This window comes from Artibeus jamaicensis, unplaced genomic scaffold (assembly GCF_021234435.1).
Source record: "Artibeus jamaicensis isolate MK-2021 breed Jamaican fruit bat unplaced genomic scaffold, CSHL_Jam_final scaffold_369, whole genome shotgun sequence".
Taxonomy (NCBI): domain Eukaryota; kingdom Metazoa; phylum Chordata; class Mammalia; order Chiroptera; family Phyllostomidae; genus Artibeus; species Artibeus jamaicensis.
Window position 1 is genome coordinate 5785901 of NW_026522042.1, and position 26358 is coordinate 5812258.

Below are 26358 nucleotides of genomic sequence, written 5' to 3' on the forward strand. Positions count from 1 at the left end.
ATTCTTAGGAACACGTAATTTATGTCTCATTGTGAATATAACCTAAAAACACAGAAGATAATGTTTGAAAACATGGCATGGCTGTAATACCGATAATTATCTATATTCCGACATTGTTTGATGAAGTTAAATGGACAAACAAAATCTCTGCTGGTGCTGAGTTTACTAAATCTGTTGAGCTAGCACAGTGTCAGAAGGGGACACATTAGATGATCATATGCAAATATCTGTTGACTAATGATCAACATGAAAGAACCCAGAGTCCCATTTCATTTGCAATAGAGATGCCACAGAATATTAATCTTTAACACACTTTAACAATTAATTTATAACAAGGGATTATTGTTCACAGATTGTGTTGTTAGTTTTTGATACTTTTAACATTAGATCAATGATGATAGTTAAATTACAATAGTCCATCAAAATAACCTTTAAGTTGAGATTAGTTTTAGAATGTGCCACTGTGTATATCAATAAAGCCAACCATCAGTGTGTTTGTTTTATGACTTGAAGTGCCAGATGAGAATATAAAAGGTCATTTTGGTCTTTCGTATATTGGGGAAGATATATCTTCTCATATAGAAATGATAAGGTCACTGCAAATGCAGGTCCTTTTTCCATGCACAATTCTAAATGAATGTCAAGGGTATCTGAGAGAACTGTGGCTAATAGAGAAACTAAATAGCTCTATTGCATTATGCTGAACAGGCAACCAGAGTCTATAATAGTACATGGTAGACCAGACATAGGTTAACCATTAGCCCACTCTGCTCTCCTCTTTTTAAAGGTGGTGAGATCATTCTAAAGCAAGTGTATGTCTTTCACTCTGGGTAACAGGTAGGCAATCAAGTGAATGCCTACTGATTTATAGCAATTTCTTGGCCTAAGTATAGTTTAAAGGCCTGGTACACCTTTAATTCCTAGTGTCAACACAGTTAATCCTATAAGGATGTCTATGAAATACTTAAAGGGGTAGTTGAAGACAATTAAGCTCCCACCTACACTTCCACGCTCTTATTAAAGATAAGAAAATAAAGTCTGATAATAATCTTATTGCAAGTCTGAAAAACTGACTATAAAAAACAATGTAGTATATTTGTAAACAAATTCCAAATCCAGATATCACAGTGATGCACATGTTAAAGTCCCACACTTATCAAAAACAAGCATAACACAAACCCAGCACTTCTTTCCACATTCTTTAAAAATTGTTCTTTGATGTTAAGCTGCTGCAGTTATTTGTTTCTTATTCCTGTTTGTGGTTCTGTTTCTCTGCACATGTTTCTGTCAATACGTTTTTATGTCATAGGCCTGCTCTATCTCTGAGTCATAGTTTATAGAACAGTGTGTGGTCTGTGGCCCAGCAGAATCATCATTGCCTGGGAAATTGCTGGAAAGTCAAATTCTCTGGCACCTTCCAGATGATTCTTACACAGGCTCAAGTTTGAGAACCACTGGTCTAAAAGACTGAATCACTTGCCAGCCATTCTGATTCAGCACACAGTAAATATACCTATTCAGTATCCATCACTGAGATTCTGTGCAATCCTGTGAGCTGCGGGCAATTAGCCCCAAGGAAACTGAGACTCCAGGAGTATAACTGACTTACCCAAGCTGACACAGCTAGTTAAGTAACAGAGCTGAGATGTTAAGACAAAGTCTTCTGCTCTTTTAGAGAGACCTCTTTCTTCCCTCCCATTCACACCCAAGCTCCTCCATAAATTTCATCATATGACATGTGACTCTGCTGTTTCCTTTAAAATTTTGTGTGAGGTCATTACCAGCCTCATTGAAGGGGGCGAGAGAGAGAGGGAGAGTCAGTCACATAGACATGGGCAGCAGGGTGGAGAGAAATGAAAGGAAAATAAGTACATAACACAAAAATTAGGTGCCTTGTGACACTCTTTCAAGGGAGTTCAGCTAGATCTAGATGCAGTTTTTGAAATTGTTGAATCAAGCAAATAGGCAGTCTCACACAGGTTTAAAGCACGTGGGGGTCCTCAAACTGACCAATACAAATACAGTTCTGTTACCCCATAGTTCTGTTACTGTGCAATGAGGCGCTTTCCTTCCTAGTCTTCAAACACCCATTCTCTTCTTCCTTTTGGCATGCACCACTTGTGGGATATTTTACTGGGCACATGAATTTGGTGACCGTTTTCTACTCCATAATATCCGTGATATTTTTTTCGAGCTCATGTAATTGTCGAGCAAACAAACAAATAAACCCCAAACCAGCACCAGATGCTCATTAAAGGCGACAAAGCAGATTTTGTTCAGACGACTGCAGTAAGGGAGGGAGACTGCAGTATTAGCAGAGCTCAACTCCAAGAAAAGGGCAGCTGCAGTTGTTAAGGGGGAATAGATAGGGAACCAAGAGGGATTGTGGAGGATTAAAAAAGGTGCGACAACAGAGACCAAAGGCTATGCCAAAATGAAGAATTACAGAATGGGGTGAGCTGAGAACTGCTAAATGTGGTTGGGCAAGGTGGGTTGGGATGATGTAGCATTTGCAGTTTGGCAGCTCTGAATTGTCTTCAGTAAAGCCTCAGCACGAAGGCTGGGGCGCCTTTGGGGACACAGCCTAGTGAAGATGGTGGCCAAGCTAAAGTCTGGTCAGGTCTCAGTGCAATGTCCAGGAAGAGCCTTTGTGCTGTGTTGGAGTCCAACAATTCACATAATTTTGTTGAGGCTTCATTTAATTTAGCTCTGTTTCACTTTAAAGAGAGGTGAAAACATTTGGCGTTCTCAGTATTTCTAATCATGGTGATGGAAATTATTTAGATATTGAAAACCACTATACATTTTTTTTCTGGACATGATTATATAAACCTGGAATCCATTGGACTTCCTGAATGTACAGTAGCACTTGACTGTCAAGAACTGTGAGCGGAGCCGTGTTTGAAACAAATTCCAGGGTGTAAATGCGCTAACTACCAGCTGGAAAGAAATAATTGCTGTTCAATTTTGTCAACACTAATGTTTATGAAGCCACATTATACTCCACTTGATCATGTGCAAATTATCTATTATAATTTTTACAACATAGGAAAATTACTACATTTGTTTTCTCATAGACATGACAGATAAAACTAATATAGTTCATGATAGACATAAAGCTGGATATTTTTATGTTTCCCCTAGAGTTTCAGCGCCACATTTGTGAAGATGTGCACTCTTTGAATGTATGGGAGGACCTATAAATAAGAGATATCGGGGTTTCTACACTAAACCTCATGTCCTTTTTTCAGAAACAAATATTACCAAAAGTTGCCCATATTTTTGGTTTAATTCTAACCAGATTAAATATTTAGTTCGTCCGCTGGTTATCATGCAGGTACTCAGGAGCTCCTGAGAGCATTCTGTTTTCACAGCAGAGAAGGGCATCAGAGGTAACGGTGAAGACTGAGTCAGCAAGAGAAGCATTAAATTTTGATGACCAGCTATATGTATGAATAAAGAAATAAGGGGGCTTAAACATTTAAGTTCCAAATTATTTTTAATAAAGTCACAGGGCTGTAAAATTTTAGTTAACCTAGAAAAATTCATCTATATAAAAATTAATCCCTTTGTGTTGATAAAACTATATGCTTCTCTAAAAAAAATTCTATGTTTAATGAATACCCAATCTTCCTGAACTCAACCAGTCATTGGACCAGTCACTGATTTACTTGTTTGTTTATTCAATAAATATATATTGAGCACATATTATGAACTATGAACTGTTCTAATAAAAATTAAAGACAGCTGCAATTGGTATGGTACTTCGAGGAAGATACACAATTGAAGAGATGAGACCCACAGTGATTCTGAAAGGAAGACCACAGTTGGAGCATTTAGCCCCACACCCGTGGGTACGGCCACATAATCAGTGACGTGTATAGTGTAAATTCAACAGTTTGAGTGACAGCAGACTCAAGGAGCTCAGTGGGTTTTCCTATATTAGAATATATTAGACCTTCCTGGGACACTGGTAACAATTCATGAGGAAGAGAAAGAGAGAGTTATCTTAGAGAGGTGAGGATTTGTGAATTGTTATGCTAGTCATGATCGATTTCAGCACATTGACTAACACTATCAAAGTATAGAGCTTTATAATCTATTTTGAATTAAAATATTTAGAGAAAAATAACAGACATGACTGATTCTGAATTCATGAGGCTCTGACATTTATGAGCTGCCTCAAAATTTCACACCTAATTTTTTGAAAAGTATATTCCTCACCTGGGAAAGCACCACTATTATTCAACAAAGCAGAACCCTTACCTTTACCAAGAGTGGCTCTCGAAGGGCCACTGGCAGGAAAGCCAGCTGTGGCTCCGATGCACACTGAGTTATCTTCCCTCCTTAGGCCCATCTTTACTCATTGACTTTCCTCTGCCCAGAATGTTCCCCTCAATTCTAGAAACTTCCACCCATTCAAATTCTTCCCCTAAAATCCTACCCCAGAAAGGCCATCTCAAACACCAATATCATTTTCAGGATGACCTCTCTACTACTTACAGCCCTGACAACACATTTTTAGCACTTAATGTATTATTTCGTACCATAATTATGTTAGTTAATTGTGTCATTATCCTACCTGGTTTTAAAAGTACTTGAAAGTAAAGACTGTGTCTTGTTTGTCTTTGCATCCTTCAGAGAGAGAGCTTGCACAAACCCTGCACATTTGTGCTTAATATGTGTTAGCTGAATAATCTGTAGGATTCCTTTGTATATTCCTATTCTGTTTCTCTAAAAGAGAACAATAGAACAATAAATTTGACATTTAGTTTTTACACCTAGCTTCCCCATGTATAACCATTCTATTAAAGTTTTGTCTTTTACATTGTTGTGTTGTGCCCATGAAAAAATATTTAAAGAGGAAGTTACTATCAAGCACAGTCACTTTTTTATTCTAATAGCCTAAATCATCTTGGTCCAGTGAGGGCTGGGGAGAATGGGGTCAGATGCTTCTCTTCTGGAGAAGAAGGAAAAGTGTAAACTGGGAAAGATACTTGTGAATGGCCACCTCCTCAGATTTACTTCTCAAGGATTCATCAAATATTATATAACCTGCAAGTTAAAAGAAAGGAAGGTTTAAATGAAAACTATGACTTCTGCTTATGACATAAATATAAGGTCTATTAGATTTCCTTCTCTGAAACTCAGGCATTGTCCTCTGTTGCATGCCTGTTGAAGACTGTCATCTCAATGAGTCATTTTGTCACATGGCTTCCCAACAGGATCCCCTTGTGGGAACAGGAAAGAGCAGGGAGACATGATGTAGAGGCAGAATAGTCAGAGACTGAGAGCAAGATATTCCAAGGTATAAATGTTGGGTCCATCATTACTGACCTGTATGTAAGTTACACAACCTCAGTATCCTCCATTTTTTTATCTTCAATGGAGAATAGCAATACCTCCTACAATGGTCATAGGACCATTATGAGAATTAAAGTAATAAACTACAAAAAAAGGACTTTTTACAATATGCAAATGAACATGTGTTGATGAGTTCATACCTTAAACGTAACTATCAACATGAAGAAAATGGATGTTAAAAGTATAGGAAATGTCTCCTTCATCCTTTCCAATCTTTCCTTAGTGTGAGCATGTCAGTCGAGATCTATCTTAAACTCTGGTAACAAGAATGTGTGCTGTGCTAGGTCAGCAGCTTCCTGCAGGACACCTGGACAGAAGGGTCCCTGGCATGCAGTTCTGGCACACGTCTCTCTGGTTATGTCAACTTTGCAGTGGGGAAACTCAAGCATTTCTATTGACTTCCACAGGGCTTATCAACCTGTAAAAGAAAAGGAGGCATCCGTGTCTTGAGAACAAGCCACTCTTTTCTATTGGGAAGGGTATCAACACACAATTTGTCGACCATATTTAGGATGGTATTTCTTATGATAGCTAATATATGATGAATGACAACATACAATCAACTTCCAGATTTTATGGGATAAACCAAAAGGAATTTGTGGGTTCTGTTCAAGACTACCAACTTGGTGAAGAAGTTCCAGAATCTAGAACTCTTAGGGGAAAACTTCCCTCTAATAATAATATAGAAGTCACTAAGCTCTAGGCAATTTCTAATTATTTAATGTATATCTAAGTTAACCCTCACAACAAGACTATGAGGGTGGTACTACTGTTGTCCATTTTACAAATGAGATGAAGACACAGGCAGTTCAACGACTTCTGTACCAGTCACTCACCAGTAAATGCCAAGCCGGCATTCAAACTCAAGCATTCCTGATCTCAAGGCTTTTGATAATCACCACACTGCTTCCCTACCCTGAGGAAGCTTTCCCAAGAGTTATAAAATAAGAAATAAGAGTTAGTATCCAAGGTCTTCTTGACATAAAATAGGTGAATATTTTGAGTAGACTATCAAATGCCTTTTCTCTAGTTTCCTACAAACTTTTCAAAGAAAATTATCTCTAGACACATCAACTAAAACTTGGGTATTAAGGGGAATGGTGTCTTCTCTATCAGTTACTAAGTCCCTCAGTTCATTCTTTTTAGAAAAAAAAACATAAAAAGGCTGATGGGTATTCTCCCAACCTAGGGTAGTGATTCTGCTATTTCAAAGAAGAGGTGGATGTGGGATTAGCCTCTCTGTACCTTGAAATGTCAACACATTTGCCAAAAATAAATTGATCAGTTAAATGTAGCCAAAATATTTAGTTTATCTAAGTGTCCTGCAAAGAAGAAATAGCTTACCACTGTTTTTACAGATTGAGGTAAATCTTACATATTATTGACATGTGCTATAGATTTAATTTAATACCATACTACAGATGTGTGCGCCGATAAGCTTTTGTTAAATCTAGGCTAAGATGAGTAGAGTTGTTTCAATATTTATGGGGTTGAAAATGCAGAGTTAGCAAAGGAAGCATTTTAATTAAAACAATATTTCCTCCTATATGCTCAGAGTAAAATACGGGGGAATTCTTTTAAAGAACTACTACTTTTTTCCTATATGGCTTCTGGGTTTTTAGGCCCATTGAAAGAGGTTGGAGTTTTATTTCCAGTTTTTAAAAATCTTTTGATTTTAGAACTATCCAAAATAAACTCACTAGTTTCTTCTGATAGTTCTTTCTCTCAATTAATGTTATGTGACTCTTTAAGTATGGTTTTTTTTTTAATTGTGTGTTTTAGGTATCCTGAAGATAACTTCAGTGGAAATCGGAGTTGTTGCCGTCAAAGCCATTAACAGCAACTATTACTTAGCCATGAACAAGAAGGGGAAACTCTATGGCTCAGTAAGTATTCTGCTTTTATTTTCAAAATTCACTGCAGTGAGTGACTACCACAGTTTTGGAATGTTTCCCCCAGACATTGAATAGCTTTGTTATCATTCCATAGCTAATAAATAGAGCCACAGTGGGCTGGTCGGCAGAGTTTCAAGGGCTGGCAGGGCAGTTCTCTATAACCCCCCGCCATTCGCCCATTAGGGTGCCACGCAGGCTGTTGCTGCCATCTGTCAGCCCATGCTCTGGGTTGGTCACCAGTCAGGCTCTCCCAGAAGCATCTAGCCAGACTGGCATTGGCACCGCAGAAGACTCAGACAAGATCATTGAAAACAAAGATCTTGAATTGAGTAGAAAACCATGTAACATGTGTGTTGCAGCTGAAGATAAAACAGGGATTTGGATGATTTGTATTCCATCAAAATCTGAAATGGGGAGATGTAGCAAAAATTTTATCATTTCACATGCTATTGGAATCAGCTCCAGAACTTCATTTACCTAGACAATAGACAATGGTGATTAATTCTGTCATCAAGCTGGAACAGCGGATGCTTTAAGTAGATTCATCCTGGTGTTCCATAGCAAATATTAAGAAATATCACTTTAAAATGTATAAATAAACTTATTTTGTTGATTAACATAGGACGGGAGTGCCAGCAGCTTTCACACTTGTGTATGTGTACGGATTTAATAAATCACTGGATTTATTAAAACACATCCCCAGATCTTCTGAATTAGTAAGTCTGTGGTAGGATCTAAGAATTTGCACTTGAACAAGGTCCCAGGTGTTCCTGGTGCTACTGGTTTGGCAACCACAAGTTGTCAATCATGGGAACTTGATTCCATAATTGGTCTAGACATAGAATAAATCTTGTATTTCATTCATATCAGGTCCACTTAAAATTGGAGAGTCAGACATACTTTGGTTCAGTCCCTTTGATTGGAGTAAATATTTTTTGGATGGGGGGAGTGAGAAGAATTTTAGTTAAATTTTCCATTATATATTGCTCTATTAAGGAGCCTAGAAAAGTAGTAGACTATTTTAAAAAGTGGTTTCAGTTAGGGGTTCATATCATAATCACTTTTGAGGCTTTTTCTTTTTTCAGTGAGCATGCCCAGGTCCCTCCTTAATTACTACTACCAGAATTACTGGGTAAAAAGAGATTCTGATACATACACACAGTCAAGACCCATACTTTAAAGTCAGCTACTGTGAATTTAGATTGAAGAGAAAATGTAAAAAATTACTTGCATGAAAAGATTGAAACCATTTTTAATTGATAAAGTACACTTTTTAAAAAGGTGACACCAAGGAGAAATAAATAACTCAAATTAGGCACGGCATACAAGTATTTAACACCGTTCCTCCCCCTCCCCCATCCTTTTCTCTGCCCCAGCTTGGCCCATGCACTGCGCCAACACTTCTTCCCGAGCTCTGAGGTCTATGAATTATTTCATTCTCTCTCTTCACCTAAAGTAGGTGCCCAGCTGCTTTCTGTCACACTACCCCATTTTATGATCTGCAGTGTGGCTCTTATCAGATATTTCTCTCATTAATGTGTTTTTAGCTGACTTCCTTCTCCTGGTAGATGAACTTGAGGAGGGCAGGTCTGCCTTGTCCTCCACCATTTTCTCATCACTTAGAACCATACGATCCACAGAGTTGCACAAAGCTCAAGCCTAACAACCTCTCCCACTAGCTCAGCCCACTGCAGTCTACGCTCTCCACCTCCAGCCTGTCTTGGAAAGAAACCCATTCTCTAACCACAGTGCACTGTCCTGCGATTCTGCATTACCATCTGGAAGAGTGAAAAGTTGTAACTTTTCAAATTGAGTGGACTATCTCGTCAAGTTGAATGTCCTATTCAGGATGGAATTGGAATAGGAACTTAGCATCTAAAGCAGAGGTGACAAACACACAGCCAGCAGGCCGAATCCGGTCCTCCACCTTGTTTTACCCAGCCTGGCACCTCGTTCTATCTCATGGCAGCACTGAGCTCTTACATCTATACAGTCCTAAAATTACACTGGGCCCTCTGAAGGCAACCTCGAGGCTGATGTAGCCCCCCGGTGAATATGAGTTTGACACCCCTGCTCTAAAGGGTATACCATCAAAATACATGAGGGTACACCTAATATAATTCTTTATGCCATGTGACAACACTTGTAATTCCTGCCTTCGTTGTGGGGGGAGATAAATCCCATTGATGTCATAAGCCTTTTTAAAAATATCAGTTAAGCCCTGACTGGTGTAGCTCAGTGGGTTGAGCATGGGCCTGTAAACCAAAGTATCAAGGTTCGATTCCCAGTCAGGGCACATGCCTAGGTTGCAGGCCAGTTCCCAGCAGGGGACACATGAGAGGCAACCATACGTTAATATTTCTGTCTCTCTCTTGTTCCCTTCCCCTCTAAAGATAAATAAATAAAATCTTTTAAAATATATATCAGTTAGGTACCCAGAGTGATTGATTAAACCAGTTCCTTATTCTAGTCTCTCTTGTGTTATTCTCCTCTATTTCCTTTTGGAAAATGTATACCTCTTATATTTTCATCATTCATTTTCTGAACAATGCATCTATTGTATTATTAGTGTTCTCTTGATTGACAGAGTCAAGAAAACAAATAAGAAAACTGAATTTAAACAGAACAGGCCTCAAAGAGCATGATGTAAGGACCAAAGAAATTTACTGTTATCTCAAAGAAATCTAAAACTTTTTTCTAAACTAAGGCCCTACTTTGAGATCTAACTTGAACCTAGGTTTTAAAAAAAACTTTAATACTTAGGATTTACCTAAATGCTACAAACAACCTAGTTCTTGGCCCCTCCTGCAGATATTCTGGTGCAGCATTTGAGCTGTGCTCTAAATATTAAAAACATCTGAGAAGAGGTGTCCGCCACAGGTACACCTCACTTTCAGAAGCATCAACCTACACATTTATTCCAGGGAGGAGAAATAGTTAAGTATCTACTGCTCCGTGTCTACACACAGCTGTTTCAAATACAAAATTACTTAAAATCATCTTAGTCCTCCCAGTGTCTAAACTGCACCCAGTTTATTGAAATTAATATAATTATCCATGTAAAAAATCATCTTTGCTTTGAAAACCATACAGTTTTATATATTTTTAATATGTTAATTTTGAGAGAGAGAGAGGGAGAAACACTGATTTGTTGTTCCACTTATCAATGCATTCACTGGTTGGTTCTTCTATGTGCCCGGCCAGGGATTAAACCTGCGAACTTGGCATATCAGGACGATGCTCTAAATGACTGAACTACCCTGCCAGGGCTAAAAACCATAGAGTTTTAAGCAAACTAAGATGAATAAGTAGGAAAAAACCCTACTAATGATTTTAAAAGGCAGAATTTTTATCATATTAAAATCTTTACCTAAAACTATGTACCTTTTTTTACTTTTAACTAAATAAAGCATTCGAATGTTACTTTTAAATATTACTTTATATAAGAGAAGCACACAGGATAAATTAATTCCAGGTAACCAAACTTAAACTAACCACAGTTAAAATAAACTATAGCTGTTTAGGATGACTGACAATTTTCAAAATTATGATCTAACCCACAGAAACCTGAACATTTAAGATACATATGTTTAGGAATTTTAAATTAAGTAGAAATTTCAAAAAAGTGAGAGAAACTGTTTGAACTGCCCAGTAGAGACCTCAACTGAAATATGCCTCCAATGCTATTCATTGGTTTAGATGGAGAAGGTAGAGCCAGAAGAGAAAAAGCCCCAATTCTTGAGCTTCTTAACTCAAGAACTATAGTTTGGCTATAAGGGAAGAAGGACAGTTTTGAAGCCAGAGTTAAGAGATTAGTGAGGTACCTTCCCTTTGTTATTAACTCCAGAGTGAGATCCTGGATTTATGGAATGAATAAGACATCAATCCTTGTCCCAAAAGATTCCCTTAAAAACACATGGTCACTTGAAACGAAGCCAAAGCATGATAGCCATAGAGTGGAATTTCCCAAGATCAAAGTCCTCAGGCCTATCCAATATAGGCAGTGCTAGTCACCGTATTTATAATTTCTTTGATATGGTAATTTACAAAGTAAGGCACTCCATTTCCTACTTTTCGATCATTCCTAGATCTCAGAATAAAACTTATCAAAATTCCAAATTATGGAAAATTGTACATAATTTTCAAAATTGAGAAATCTGGAATTTAGAAGAGAGGAAGTCACCCCTGCCTCCACCCAGCCTCGCAGTTACCTAGATCTATTATGGTTTTGCTATGAGATCTGCTTTCTCATCAGTGCGGGTGTGTTCATTGTGGATTTACAGGTAAAGTTTGAAAACTTAAAAAGTCCACCTTTTTGTGTAATTTCATTTTTCCCGTGCAGTACCCTAGTTACTACTCTGGAAAAAAAGATTTTTACACTGTTCTTTACCATAGACTCATCACATAGATTGTCCATGGCATGTTTGTTTCATGATAATTGTCATGGGCACTTACACCATGTCATATTCAAGGTGTGCCAGCTTTTTAAGAGGACCCCAGTATGAGGTTATGATGGCCAATTAAAATAACTATGTGCCTTCAAATACGGAATCTGCTTCATGCTTATGAGTTTAACTCTTCTGTTGTAGACACTGTGTATTAATTGCACAACTTATGGACAAATGTCTGCAGCAAACAAGCTACAGCTAACTACAGCCTTGAACTGGGTGGGGTTCTACAGATGGTTTGTGTCAATGGAATCAAGTATTGTCATCGCAAGAATAAAAGATCTTGTTTTTTCTTTGCAGAAAGAATTTAACAATGACTGTAAGCTGAAGGAGAGGATAGAAGAAAACGGATACAACACCTATGCATCCTTTAACTGGCAGCACAATGGGAGGCAGATGTACGTGGCACTGAATGGAAAAGGAGCTCCCCGAAGAGGACAGAAAACTCGAAGGAAAAACACCTCAGCTCATTTTCTTCCCATGGTGGTGCACTCGTAGAAGGCAGTGCTTGTGGGTGCAGCAGAACCGGAGGCTCTTTGGCCGGGAATAGTGGGTATTCTTCATGAAGATAATAACTCAAAAGGCAAAGACACACAGCAGACATCTGTTTGCTCGAAAGAAAGGGAATCTTGGATGGTTTTTTGTACTCACTGCTGAAGTATGAGGTTCTTTTATTTAGTCCGTATCATGCCTTATAACTGAGATAGAGGTGGATCAAGTGGGATGGAAGTTATTCCCAAGCGAACAACCTTATGGCTAGGTTTTTGCTTGAATTTTGTTTTTTAACATCTGAGATAGAACGTAAAGGACATGAAACAACCTGTTGAATGATCTTTGGAAAAGTTATTTATGGAATATGAACTCATATCAAAGACCTACACTGCTCATTCAAGCCTGACGATTCAATGAGCAGTAAGACATGCGTGCATGTGCTGGAAAGCACTTGGGTGATGCTTGTGCACAACCAAAGGAGCTCTGGGCATGGCATCATGGAAGCATCGGATAGGACTGAAAAATGTACACAAGTTAGTGTGAAACTGTTCTAACAAAACCAATAGTACGGTATGCTTGTGCATTCTGCCTTCATCCCTTTCTATTTCCTTCTAAGTTATTTATTTAATAGGATGTTAAATATCTTTCGGGGTTTTAAAGAGTATCCTCAGCAGCTGCCCCCTGATTGGCCCTTTCTTTTTCTTCAGCACACCACATGCATGTTCATGACAAAGCGTTTTTAGAACTTGGCAAACACTTCCGGACGAGGACCTGACATTGCAGACAGAAGCAGAGTGAGTGCCCCACAGGCCATCCGTTGACTTAATCAGCATGTCCATAATGAGAACCATCAACCATACCCATCTGACAGTGCTGTGGCATGGCTTGAGTGACAGATGTCTCCCATCGTTTAGAAACGTATCACTGCTAAGTCTTCCTTTCCTAAGACCTAGACCAGAAGGCTAAACTTTTCTCTTCCAATACATCAATGGGTCTCCAAGAATATACCAAAAGAAGGAAAATTAATTGTTAAGTACACCTTAGTAGCCTAGCCTTATTATTTACTAGTGATTTCCTGTCATGTGTCACAGTGGGAGGTGATGAGGAGGCTGTCTTTGTACAGGAGAATGCTAAGCCCCGCCCCCGGGGTGCATCTTCCCCACGGGAGGTCTAAGGAACTTGGTATGAAGGGCAACTTTCCCAGGGGCTTCACCTAAGCAGATGTATCCTAGTATATGTGTAACCATGTACTGAAACCTGTTCCATCCGTACGATCTAGTCTTTACACAACCAAACACAACTTCCTTTCTGTAGATTTGAAGACTATAACGTGTTGAAATTCATCTTGTTAGAGCAGGCATAGGAAACAGTGCATCAGGTTGTATTCTACTAAAGAAATACATAAGCCTTATTTGCAGTGTCTGTAGTGATTTTAAAAATGTAGGAAAATACTATTTGTTCTAAATATTTCAAGTGGTAACTATAAGAGTATGTTGATGCTGCCATTTTATCTTCCTATTTCTTGTCTTGAAAAGGTCTGTGTATTGTTTGGATGTGATATTTTGGAACAAGAAAAAAGACTCACTAAACGTGTTCTTTTACTAAAGTTTAACCTCTAGAAAGGCTGGTGGTTTGTGATCTTCTCTTAGAACTTAATTGTGTCAATGCTTAACCAGCTCTTCCAGTTAATCTGTGATTTAAGAATTAGCTTTATTAAGAAACTTTCCCATAGAGTAATCCTACAAAAGGTCATATTTTTCTCATTCCTTAAAAATTTGGGGATTTCTAAAGAAATGCATCCGAAGCAGTAAATTGGCTTATGGCTTAAGTTGCCTTTCATGGCACCTGGCTTCCAACTTGCTTTTTGACAAATGAGATAACTAAAAATGTTTAATTTTTGCAGTTGGACTCCGCAGGTTAAAATTGAATGAGTAACAGAGTCTGGGACCTACAGTGTAATGCATTCCTCTCAGAACTAGGTTACCTTTGTTCTTTTATTTTAAAATAATAATTGCACCTGACACATGAACACGGACCACCCACAACCCAAATTAAATGTTTGATGAGACCAATATAGTATTGGATGACCGTGGTAACAGCAGATAGGGCACAAACTGGGTTCCGATTTCACATGGCCATTTAGATTGCCACAGAGACCGTGTAAACAGTCATCATTATGTACTCAGAACAGCAAAACAGCTCCTAGCAACATGCATCAAAGCTTGCAGAAGCAAAAAATGAAAACCATCTCCCTTTCCTCTCCCCCCTCCAACACACACACACACACACACACACACACACACACGCAAATTGACAGAGATGCAGAAACATTCTGATAAGGAGTAATGAGGTTCTCCTGTATTTAAAAATGGCATCTTTGCTCGATATTGAGACAGAATTCTGGTCCTCTTTGCCGCTGGATTGTGCTACTGGAGAAAAAGCAGTTCCAGTCCTGAATGTTGTATATTTTTTTAAAAAATCATCACGATCTTGGGAGCTCTGCCTCTGTGGGAACTGTCTTCCCCCAACCCCCGGCCCAGCCACAAGGTCAAGGTACATCAGCCAGAAACGGGCATCAGCCTTGAGCTCAGGCTCCTGAGGAGACGCGTCATAAAGACACAGCATCCCTCTCTCCTCCCACCTCCCAGATGGCTGAACAGTGTATAGCATGTTACATTTAAATAAATTAATAAAAATGCTGGAAAAGGAAAATAAAGATATCGTCCTTGTTTGCTTTATTAGCCTAAAACCTCACCTGGTCCTAAAGAGAGACGCTCCTGGGTCGTGTGCATGGCAGGATGTGGTTAAATGCCCCGCAGCCCCAAACAACAACAACTGAGAAAACATCACTCAACCATTTGTAAGATTTCTTTAATGCTTTACATGTGTGAGGCCGCTATCCCTACTCTAATAACAACCAAATGCTTTCCATTTTTCCCCACGTAGCCAGGTCCACCTCGTTTACACAGTGGATAAAGGAGGATGGATTGAACACGGGAATGGCTTGTGAAACAATGACACTTTTGGAGGAAGGCCAGGGGGCTGCCAAATCTGATTTCAAGGGGGTAGAGCAGGCCAGTGACTTTGATTGGGAAAGCAGAGAGAAAACAAAATACAGAATCACTTGGATCCAGGGCCCACACAAGGTTATTGACACTATTTAAATAGATACACATTCATGCCACACAGATTTAGTGATTTTGATATTGTGAATTCAGGGTTTATGCTTATCCGCAAAAGTAAGATTTATCTTCTCCTTGTCATTGTTTAAATACAGATAGCTGTAGGAAGCCATGATATATTTCAGGGAAGATATCAAGTTCATTAGAAGTAGCACATTTACAGTTGGTGAACAATTCTTTTCTATTTCACTGCACGGGACTCCGGCCACTTACCCTAAGCAGTAAGAAAAGGAAGGGGGCATTTTGGAAGGAATCCTGGACAGACAGGGCAGCTCTATGTGCACCAGGACTAGGACTAGGACAGGACGCAGTTAAGACCCGCCTCCTTTCAGGCTCTCATTTTGCTCTTATCTCTGATTGGCTTGATTTGCTTGGCTACTGCTTGCGTCCAGTTTACTTCTTTCCAACTCCAACACCCAAAACCTTTTTCTCAAGGCCCTAAAATGGAAACATCCTAGGTATGAGTCACATGGGCCAAGTCTGAATAACACACCGACCTCTAGAGCAACCCGTGTGACAAGGGATATGGGCATTGTGATGACCAAGCTTCGGTAACACGGCCAAGGTGACAAGGTGTGGATTTTGGCACCCTCCGCAGTTGGAACTAATAGAAAGCAGTGTGCCAAAGGGCAGTGCTGGGCAGTTCAAAAACACAACGGTCTTTATCGACATCTGCTTAAATGAGACTACTGACTTACATATCTTTAAATCCTGCATTTGTCACTAATTCTAATTAGCCTCCACCTATTTATTCAAATCAGAGATTTCAAGATCTTATTCTATAATGCATTTTTTTTTAATGGGGAAGATTGGATTTGTCTTGTTTTGTTTTGTTTTAAAGCCAAGACCAGGGCTCTGACGATAGCCAGGCTCACTATAATTCTGCAAACTTCACAGAATGATCATTGAGATGAATGCAAGTTTTCACTAAGTAAAAAAAAGGTGGTCCTTCTACTAAGTATCAACCTATATCACAACGTGACAGTATAAGTATTCCTTTAAGTTTATCCCAAGAGTTTATGTACTAGTATTTTCAAGTATATCAACATGTAGAATAAAATCTAAAAATGAAATGCCATTTGTTTTTTTAATTGTAAAATAAAAAATAAAAAGAAAAAAATCTGCTTTATATCTTTTACTATGTCTTGTGTACATTCAATGAAATTTCAAAAAACTTTATAATGTGCATTTTTCTTTCTTTTGCTGGTTAGAGAGCAATAAAACACAAAACGCCCTTAGAAGTGAATAATCTACCAGAAACACCTCTGCAAACCCTGTATATTATTTAAAATGGAATATTCATGATCAAACCAGTGAGATCAGGGGAACTGATCTCATTCCTAAGTGGCTAATAATGAACATTTCCAGGTGGTGGCTCCATGATAGAAGCTATAAGGATCATAGTTCTATACTCAAAGAGAAAGCCATATGTCGACCATATATTCATGTGGCAAGTATTATCTACCATATTTTTATCATCCTACAGAAAGCGTCTACGTTCATGTTCTAATACAGGTGATTGCGTCCTCCAGAGATGAGCGCGGCAAATGGAGAACCAGAACACCCCAGGGCCTCATTGCAACTGTAAACTGAACACGTGCTTCCGTGTAACTCAGGCAGGGACCCAGCTGCAGAAAACCAAGTGCGGCAAAGCCTCGTCCTCTTAAAATTTGGGTTTAATCACCTTATACATGCCTCAAATGCCCAAATAATCTTACAATTTTCTAAATGATTTAGTTATCATGTCTGTGGTCGATTTAAGCTGCTGATAATGCAGATATTCCCAGAGAAGTCTTTCAAAAAGAGTGATTTAAAATCAGCATTTCATGAGGTACTGTAAATCAAGAAAAGACTGCTTTTTATGGTTATAGGAAACATTTAGGTTAGGGGTCACTTATCAATTCAAGTCAACCTTAAAAATATTTAACAGCTGGTATTGAAACACCAGACTTTTCAATAACCATTTTTTTGGGGGGACAGTCACGATCAAAGTGTTCAGACATGAAGCAATGTCTACAAAAATTACATAAGAAAATATCTGCTTGAGGGGAGCTTTTTTACTAAGAAAAACAAAAAAGGAAACCCAAAAATGGCACTGTGTAAAGACACAAACAGTATCTTATTAGTTTTCCTGATAAATTGAATATTGGATGTAAAGTGCATTTTACAACGCAAGCTTAGCCTCATGCAGGAAAAAAGAAACTCAACAGGAACTTTTTTTAAATAGTATTTTTAAGTCAGTTTGGCAATCCTTCCTCCTTATCTTCCCGAGGAGAATTCTGCATTCCATCCCCCAAGATCCCCTGACAAGTAGTCAAATCAGCATATTTCAACTGCAACAGTTTCTCTTTCTCCTCGTTTTTAACTCCAGGTGATGTTTAATTGCTGTGTGAAAAGCTCTTTCCTTAAGACTCAGAGATAGACTTTAGACCAATACCTACTCGAGCTACTTAAGTGAATGAAGACTCCGCAGTCATTTTAGCGGAGACTATTGGAAGCGATTAATTAATATTGGGTACCTGGAATTATTGTTAGTCTCCTGTCTACATCTTTTTAAATGTAATTTTACTCTTTTTTAAGAACCTATTTATTTATTTTTAGAGAGAGGGGAAGGAAGGGAAAAAGAGAGGGAGAGAAACATCGATGTGTGAAAGATACATTGATTAGTTGCCCCTGGTACGACCCCAACTGGGGCCCTGGCCTGCAACCCAGGCAAGTGTCCTAACTGAGAATCAAACTGGTGACCTTTTGCTTCACAGGCCAGCACTCAATCCACTGAACCACACAGCCAGGGCCCTGGTCTCTACTTTTTAATCATGTTTGTCTCCATGTATATAAATATTCCATAGTGACAAAATTCATGGTTTCTAATCATTGAAGTTATTCATTACTAGCATTGGAAAAAAATACATACAAAATGTGGCCACAGGGCCTGTGGTGGGTTAGAAGTCCTAACCTCTGCCGTTCTTGGCCGTTCACACCAGAGGTAGGTTCCACCAGAGGTGGGTTCTGGTTCCAGCAGAACGCGGATTCCCCGCGTTCACATTGACAATACCAGCTTCCATCTTCCCCGTCCTAATTTTCCCAGTAGAATTGCAGAACCAACTTTTGAATCCAAATACATTACTGAACAGGTTTCTAGGATCCTTCTGTGTGAGACCACAAGATAGGAGGATAATAAGGGTCTCCTTCTCCAAAACCTCTAGTAAATCCACTTCTAAAAACTGATAAGGATCTTCTGTAAATGGAGACACATTTGCCAAATGTTCTCTCTTCCTTTCTTTTCTCTCCCTCTAACCACTTACCAGTGAAGCCAATCATCTCCAAGATTCCTAAGGTGCTCCATATTTTACCCCCATTTTTTACCATCTCAGCCTCCATACTCATCCTGCACAACTGGTAGTTAAGCAAGCAAGGGTCCAGCAGGCCCCCAACAGAATAGAATTACTGTGGGAGGGCCCCGTGCTGAGTCACTGCTGCAAACAACCACCGGAGTACTCGGCATCCCGAACATCACAGGGTGGTTCAGAGGCTCCCCGGAGTCCTATCGCTGGAAAACTTGTTCGAAATTCGTCTCATACTGAATGCAGTAAATCGCTGTAGTGTAGATCGCTGTCATTCTAGTTATATCCCAACTTTATAAATAATAAAATTACGGACCATTTCCTTGCCCAGAACTCACCACTAGGGAATGAATGCAGGTCTCCTGATACCAAAACCACACTTGCCTTCATTACATGGGCACACTACCAAAAAAATTAAACCTGTACCATTTACAGCCCAGTGTTTTCTTCAATTTTTTAGAAATGCAATTCTAAGGATAATGAAGCTGTTTCATTTTAGTGACACATTTCTCTTTATGAATACTTTTTTGGGAGGAAGAGCACGTATTTTTTCCATCAGAGAGACGATTTTTAATGCTGGCTCTGCCACTTCTGGCAGTATAAACTTTGAAAAGTTGCCTTGTTTAAAATAAGAATGAATGACCGAAACCCTTGAATACATCTAACACAGTGATAAAGATTGAATGTTACATATTAACTGTTTTTTTATAACAGCTAATGATCAATAAGTGCTCAATACAGGTTCATTTTCTGCCCTCTTTTGGGTCAGTTGTGAACATTTATTTTAATAATTTCCTAATGTGAAAAACTAATGACTGAATATCTCTACATTCCCTTGAGATTACTTTGTGACACAGATATCCACTTTATGTATTCTTTCTTTCTTCTGACCATTGATTAGACCACCATTGCATGTTAAAACACCACTTCTAGGCACTGTGAATACTGGGTTCAGGGTCAGCTCCAAGGAGGGAATGTGTGTCTGAACCACAAATTTCCCCCTGGAAAGGAGGGCTTTCTAAGGCATTAGAACACAGTAGGTAGAAATACAGTGGAAAGAACCCAGGCATAGACACAGCTTGCTCGCTGCAGGTAAGGAGGTGGCATTATCTGTGGACTGAGATTTACAATATTTCCTTGAAAGGAAGGAATGAGCATTTCTAGAAAGTTACACATGTCTCAGTAGAGCAACAGTTTGGCAATTATTCAGCCTTTTTTTTTACCACCTAATACAAAACATCATTTTCATCAACAGTAGAAGTGGTGATTGTCCAACCCACAAAGTATAGCAGGTACAAAAAACAGGCAGAGAGCTCGTGTATTTTACACTCTGTGGCACCTTCTGCTGAATTCTTAATCCTTTTGAGACTATATTGAGAAATAGTAAAAGCTATGCCTACATCTTTGTTTCCAAGAGAACTATTCAGTGTTTAGAATCCTGCGGAGAAGTGGGTGGCACACTGCCCCGATCCCCTTTCAGGACCTAGGACTCACTCCCCAGCTGCTCAAGGCAAGTGGCAGGACCCACCCTACCCCTACCCCTACCTCCATGGAATGTGCAGCCAATGACAGCTCCATGTTGGGTGGAAAAGCCTTGTCCCTTGGCTCAACGGGGGATAATTCCATAGGGTCATCCCCTGTGGAATCAGCAGAGACATTTGTTGGGACTGCATCTCAGATCATCTCCCTTCCCTCTGCCGGACTCTGCTTCCTTCACTCCCACCCGGGTGCCCCAAGTGCTCTCCAGCAAACTTCCTCCCAGCCAACCTCTATCCCAGAGTCTGTTTCCCCTGGAACTAGATCCAAGACATCTCATACGTGCAGCTGGTTTGTTTTTGAGGTGGGGACGATTTGACAAAACGGGAGCAAACCAGCTATTTCTTCTTCTGAATGATGGTTGCCTCTGTTTTAGCTTAAATCGTATATGAGTTTACAAAGCCAATGGGAGAGTTTGGACACACAATGCTTCTAAGGAACAGACCAATGAGAGAGATGCTTGGGACCAGCTCTGTGGTGCCAACAGCACTGGGGAATGAGAATGGGATCGCCAGCCTAGTGCCAGGTTAGAAACCAAAGGCACTGGGCACTGAGCTAAGTGCCAACACGAGACAGAAGCAAAACAGCAATGGTCTGAAATCTTTCTCTTTTGAAGTTACGAAAGAACCAGCAAAGAGAACCTGTGAGACAGTTCCGTTGTGTAGAACCTAAGGTTAGAAAAGTATACTCAACATTTCACACATATACAAAAAAAATTCCCAAATGTGTCCTTACAGGAAAAATAAAGTCCGTGTAAAAAGTAAATGAGAGATGTATAAGTATACAAACTCTACTATCCTGAAGAGGGTTCACTTCAATTTACCATGAGGCCAAAAGGCAAAAAAAAATAATATTCTCAAAACTAAGAAACTTCCAAAGTATCCCATCCAAACAGTTTCTGGGACCTAAATATTTGTCTTTTATAAAGAAAATCACTGATAACAATTTGCTATTATTTTTTTTCCCAAAGTGCTATGTTGAAATTCCATTACTGGGAACCTCAAACGTCATTATCCAGGACAATTCCCTATTATTATGTTGGAAATGGAACTTAACTTTAGGTTTCCAATTCCAAGTCCCAAGTGGGAACTAAATGTCACAGAACAAAATGTCACGCAATGAGATCGGATACTAAAGTATGTGACAGTGAGCAGATGTTTCCCTAACAATTACCACATAGCAAAAGCCAGTCAAAAAAACGAGGTACAGCGCTTCTCACAACTCAAAGTGCCCCCACATGGTCATGTAGCGCACTAGTATTGGCCAGTTTATATTCTGATGAGCACAGAAATACAGAATGAAATGCAAAGCATGATTATTACAGGAAATACATTTTTAAAGAAATTATTTAAAAGGTCTCCAGGGGACAACTCATAGTATCCATAATATAATCCAGGCTCTCAATAAAACATGAAGCAGAGGGAAATATGCCCTTAACTAGCCTCCTAAAAAACTGATCACCACCACCTCTGCCTAGCTAACACCTTCCCATGAACCACTTTACCACCTGGGGTTCATGAGAAAAGGCAAAAAGAAGAGAAATGGGACTTAAGGAGACAGATGTTCAGCTCAGGCATAAAAAGGCAACACTAGGCCAGACCAAAGAACTAGACCACTCCCCCTTCACCTTGGATACTCTGCTCCGCCAGATCCCTGAATTTAGCCCTTGGATTGGTTCCTCAGCATCAACCTCAATTTGCCAATTTCAGGAAGCAAATGATTTGTTTCAGGGCAGATGCAGATACGCGCTTCTAACACTGTGGTCAAGTTACAGTGGCGGGTAGTGAAACCAAAGACAAGAAACAGAAACACTCTTCAGGCCCGTGGAGGCAGATGCCCAAACCTCCATGAGACAATGGTAAATGTTAGTTTAATGGTTTAATGGATCAGAGGAAATAGTGCAATAAGCAAAAGTCAGAAATAGATATAGGGACTACAAACCCATCTGATAGAAAAATAAACTTAGATTAAAACAAGTCTTAGCTATAATCAGCATGGTATAACTAAGAGTTTCACACAAGAAAACTGAAAATAATACACAGTTCACATGATATGTGTAATATTTCTTTTCTAGAGGCTCTAAAATATTCTGTTGACTAATATAGTTTATATTAATATGCATGAGTTTAATATAGGAGAGGATATCAATTTGGGAAGTGTTTTAAGTTCTAAAATGTACCCTTGAATTTTTTCATTCTTCAAGGATACTAATGATAGCCCTCACACTTCATTATACTTAAGATTATCACTTAAATAGGTGATATAAGCCACTTATAAATACGATATACTATAGCTGAAATACGATATACTATAAACAGGCTGTTTTTTTAATTTCTGAGTTTGCTGATAAATCTTATGTTCCCTGCTGGGAACTGGCCTGCAGCCCAGGCATGTGCCCTGACTCGGAATCGAACCACGATCCTCTGGTTCGAAGGTCTATGCTCATTCCACTGAGCTACACCAGTTAGGGCTGCATAAATCTTAAAATACAAAAGTATATCATGTTCCTCTTTATTCACTTTCACAAAAATAATCATTGAAATGTTCATATGCCTTCAGCAGCCTCAGTACGTAGCATGTAGGAAATAGGACAGAATCAATTTAAAGAGAATAAGCCCAAGATCTGTCCCTCTGTGATTCTGAGCAAGTCTGTATTCAGCGTGTGTGTTAGGGGCCATTGAGTCAACTCCGACCCTACAAATGAGTGAGGTCCGCATACTACTGTGTTCTCTCAGCCCTGCTCAGCTCCTGTAGCCTCACACCTTTGGCTTTTTTTTTATGGAGTCGGTACCTCTCATATTTGGTATTTCCCACTGCCCTCTGTTTTTCCCTGCATTATCATCTTTTCTGTAGAACCCTGACTTCTCGTGATGTGACAAAGTAGGACAGCATCTGCTCTATCATTTCCACCTCCAGCAACGTTTCCGGCTTCGTTTGCGGTAGGACCTGCCAGTTCATCTTTCTGGCGGTCCAGGGTACCCGGAGAGCTCTCCTGCAACACCATCTTTCAAAAGAATCAATGTTTCTGTCAGCCTTCTTCCCTGTTCGACTTTCACATCCATACCTAGGGATTGGGGAGACAAGGGTGTGGATGGTCTTAGCCTTGGTCTCCAATGACACAGCTTTGCTTTTGGTGACCTTTCCTAATTCTTCCATTGTGGCCATTCTGAGTCTCAGCCTTCTCTGGATTTCTTGGCTGGGTCTCCACTTGCATGGATGATGAACCAAAGTAAGCATGACCTCGAACAATTTCAGTGACTCCCTTACATATGTTAAAGTTGTGTATGTCATCTGTAGTCAGGATTTTTGTCTTCTTGATGTTCCAGTGCTGTCCTGCTTTGGTGTTTTCTTCTTTCACTTTCATCAGAAGGTGCTTCGCATCATTGCTACCTCTGTCAATCAAATGGTATCATCTATACATATTAAGTTACTGATATTTCTTCCACAGATTTCCACTCCCCTTCCTCTGCATCTCATACTGTTTTTTGCATGATATGTTCTGAAGCAGACTACACAAATAAGATGAAATGCACCTTGTGTGACAGCTTTACCTAAAGGAAACCATTCCTTCTCTTCATGTCCTGTCCTGAAAGTGGCCTCCTATCCCCACTACAGGTTAGGCATCGGCATTGGGACACCCAAGTGCCGAGGCAAGCTCGTTTCTCTCAGAACGGCCCATAGCTTTTATAGTCCATGCATTTGATTTCATTGCTGTATGGCATCTTATGTCATGAAAATAGCCCAATTTATTTACCCACACTCAAACTAATGCACATATAGGCTGTTTCTAAATTTTTATAACTACTGATGTGGTAAGTGCCTTGTAGAGAGGTCCCATTGTGTAAAAGGTCAAAAGGCCTCTTCACCGTGTAACCAGAGATGAGCATCTTCGAACTTTCCCACATATTGTCAAGATGCCCTTTTAAGAGCCTCCAAAGAAAACATTGTAATATGGTTTGTTTTCTTGTCATTTTAAAGAAGCTCTTGCCTATCTTAATACAAAGATTTCCTCTTATAATCATTTCTAAAAGTTTTGAAGATTTCTTTCAGTTCACACTTTGAATCCCTGGGAAATTTACTTTTATTATTATGTGGGATCTGGATAAAATGTTTTTCTTTTTAATGTGAATAGCCAATGCCATCCCCAGTTAACTTCTAGGTCCACCTCTGTCACATATATAAGATGACAGTATTAGTTTTTCTGACCAAATCAAACAGCTTTTGAAATTGGAAGGGGTGTTATTAATAACTGGCTCAGAGCACAGGCATGAGCAGGAATAGTGCCAGGCAAACGGACATGCAGGCATTTCACTCACACCTGAAATTCAGATATGTGTGGGGGTCTGTTTTTTGACTACTTAGTTTTGTCTGTTCAAACTTATGTCTATTCCTACAGCCACAGCACAGAGTTTTAATGATTAAAGGTTCATAATGCCAGATAGTTTGGGGAAAGCCTTAATAAAATGTTCTGAGAGGCAGAAGTATATAGTATAGAAAGTATTACATGTGAGGTTCAGATAGGAAAATGATATTTGTAGCACATAACCCTGAGAAAGATGAGTATGCAGAACACCTACACATTTCTAAGGAAACAAAACAATAAGAGACCACTTCACCTCCATCAAAATAAAAAACACTGGAAATTCTAACGACACTAAGTGGTACAGAAAATTGTTAAAATGGAAAATCTTCTGTACTGCTGTCTCTTGGCAGATGAAGAAAAAAGAGAACAACCTACGAACTCCTTCTTCACCAAAAACATTCCGAAATGCTGCGTGGCCCTTTTCTATTGGCTGTGAGTTTTCAGATCACTTGTCCCGTTCCTGTAAAAACCATTTTGGTTCAGTTGGGAGTTTTCTGCTCTCAGCAGGCGACATCACAGCTTGGAATTTAGAGTATGAGTAATGCTGCTTTATTGCACTCAGGGGTACATGTTCTTTACTACACTAAGGAGTGAAGATTCCATAGGACATTCATTGCCAAAACAGCCTTAGCAGGGACAGGAATGGAGAAGGAGGGAGTTCATCCACTTCAGACTGTCCTCTAGTATCACAATGGTCATCACTTTTTAAACTTTCAAATTAAACATTTTGAGATGCTCGTAGATATATGTGCTATTATAAAAGAAATAAATGGTGAGATTCTGTATAATTTACCTAATTTTCCCCCATAGTAATATCTTGCAAAACTATAGAACAGTATCGTACACAGGATACTGGGATCGATAGAGTCAACATATGGAGCACTGTCCTTGCCCCAAGCATCTCTATGTTGCCCTTTTATAGCCACACCCACTTCCTTCCCTCCCTCACCCCCTTCTTAACACCAGGCAAAAACCAGTCTGTCCCTACTGCTATACTTTTGTCATTTTGAAAAATGGTATATAATGAAATCATACCACATGCAACTTTTTGAATGGAGAAGGGAGGGAAAGGAAGGCAAGAGGAAAAGAGAGAAACTAAAAGCATCACTTGGGGGTTTTGATCAAGTTATTTGAAATGCATAGCTTAATTGGGGGAAATAAATTTTTCCAAGTAACTCCTTCTCTTGTTGAAACAAGCTCTCTACCTCTTCCTGTGTATGTAGGTTGCCTCCTTCTTAATTACATCCATGCCAACGGTCCCAACAAAGTTGGTGAAGGAAAGACTATGGAACTCGACTAAACTCAAATAGCAGAGCCTCGTTGTCCTTCTACATCATGACAGAACAGCAACCGTTTCAGTGAGCGTGCTGGTTACTTTTCCTTTCCTATATAAGCATGTACCCTGGACTTGGGAATTGAGGGTCTCTTTCTTGCCAGCATGGTGAGCACATCTCTTACCACCGTCTTCCATGCTTAGTCTCCTCTAGCACGTTGTTCTCACCACTTATGAAATCCACAAACACCAGGGCACCTCAGGACTTCTGCACTTGCTTGTCCTACTTTGTGGGACCCTTCCCCCAGGGCATCTGTGTGATTCACTCATTTCCATGAGGTCTTTACTTAAAAGTCACTTTTCTGAAAGTCCTTTCCTATTTTGCTTGACACAATAATATCCAACATGTTATACATTGGTTTGTTTAATCTCCAGTGGAATTTAAGGCCCATTAAATAGAT

The 26358-nt window shown here is 39.4% G+C and overlaps 1 protein-coding gene across 1 annotated transcript in view; it reads left to right on the plus strand.

Annotated features, from left to right (window-relative positions):
- FGF10 (fibroblast growth factor 10) overlaps positions 1-16452 on the plus strand; it is an 84416-nt gene extending 67964 nt beyond the window's left edge. Inside the window, exons 2-3 of the mRNA XM_037145104.2 lie at positions 7147-7250; positions 12008-16452. Of these exons, the coding sequence (XP_037000999.1) occupies positions 7147-7250; positions 12008-12205 (302 nt within the window). The 3' untranslated portion in view covers positions 12206-16452. The remainder of the gene's footprint in view (positions 1-7146; positions 7251-12007) is intronic.
- The last annotated feature ends 9906 nt before the right edge of the window (positions 16453-26358 follow it).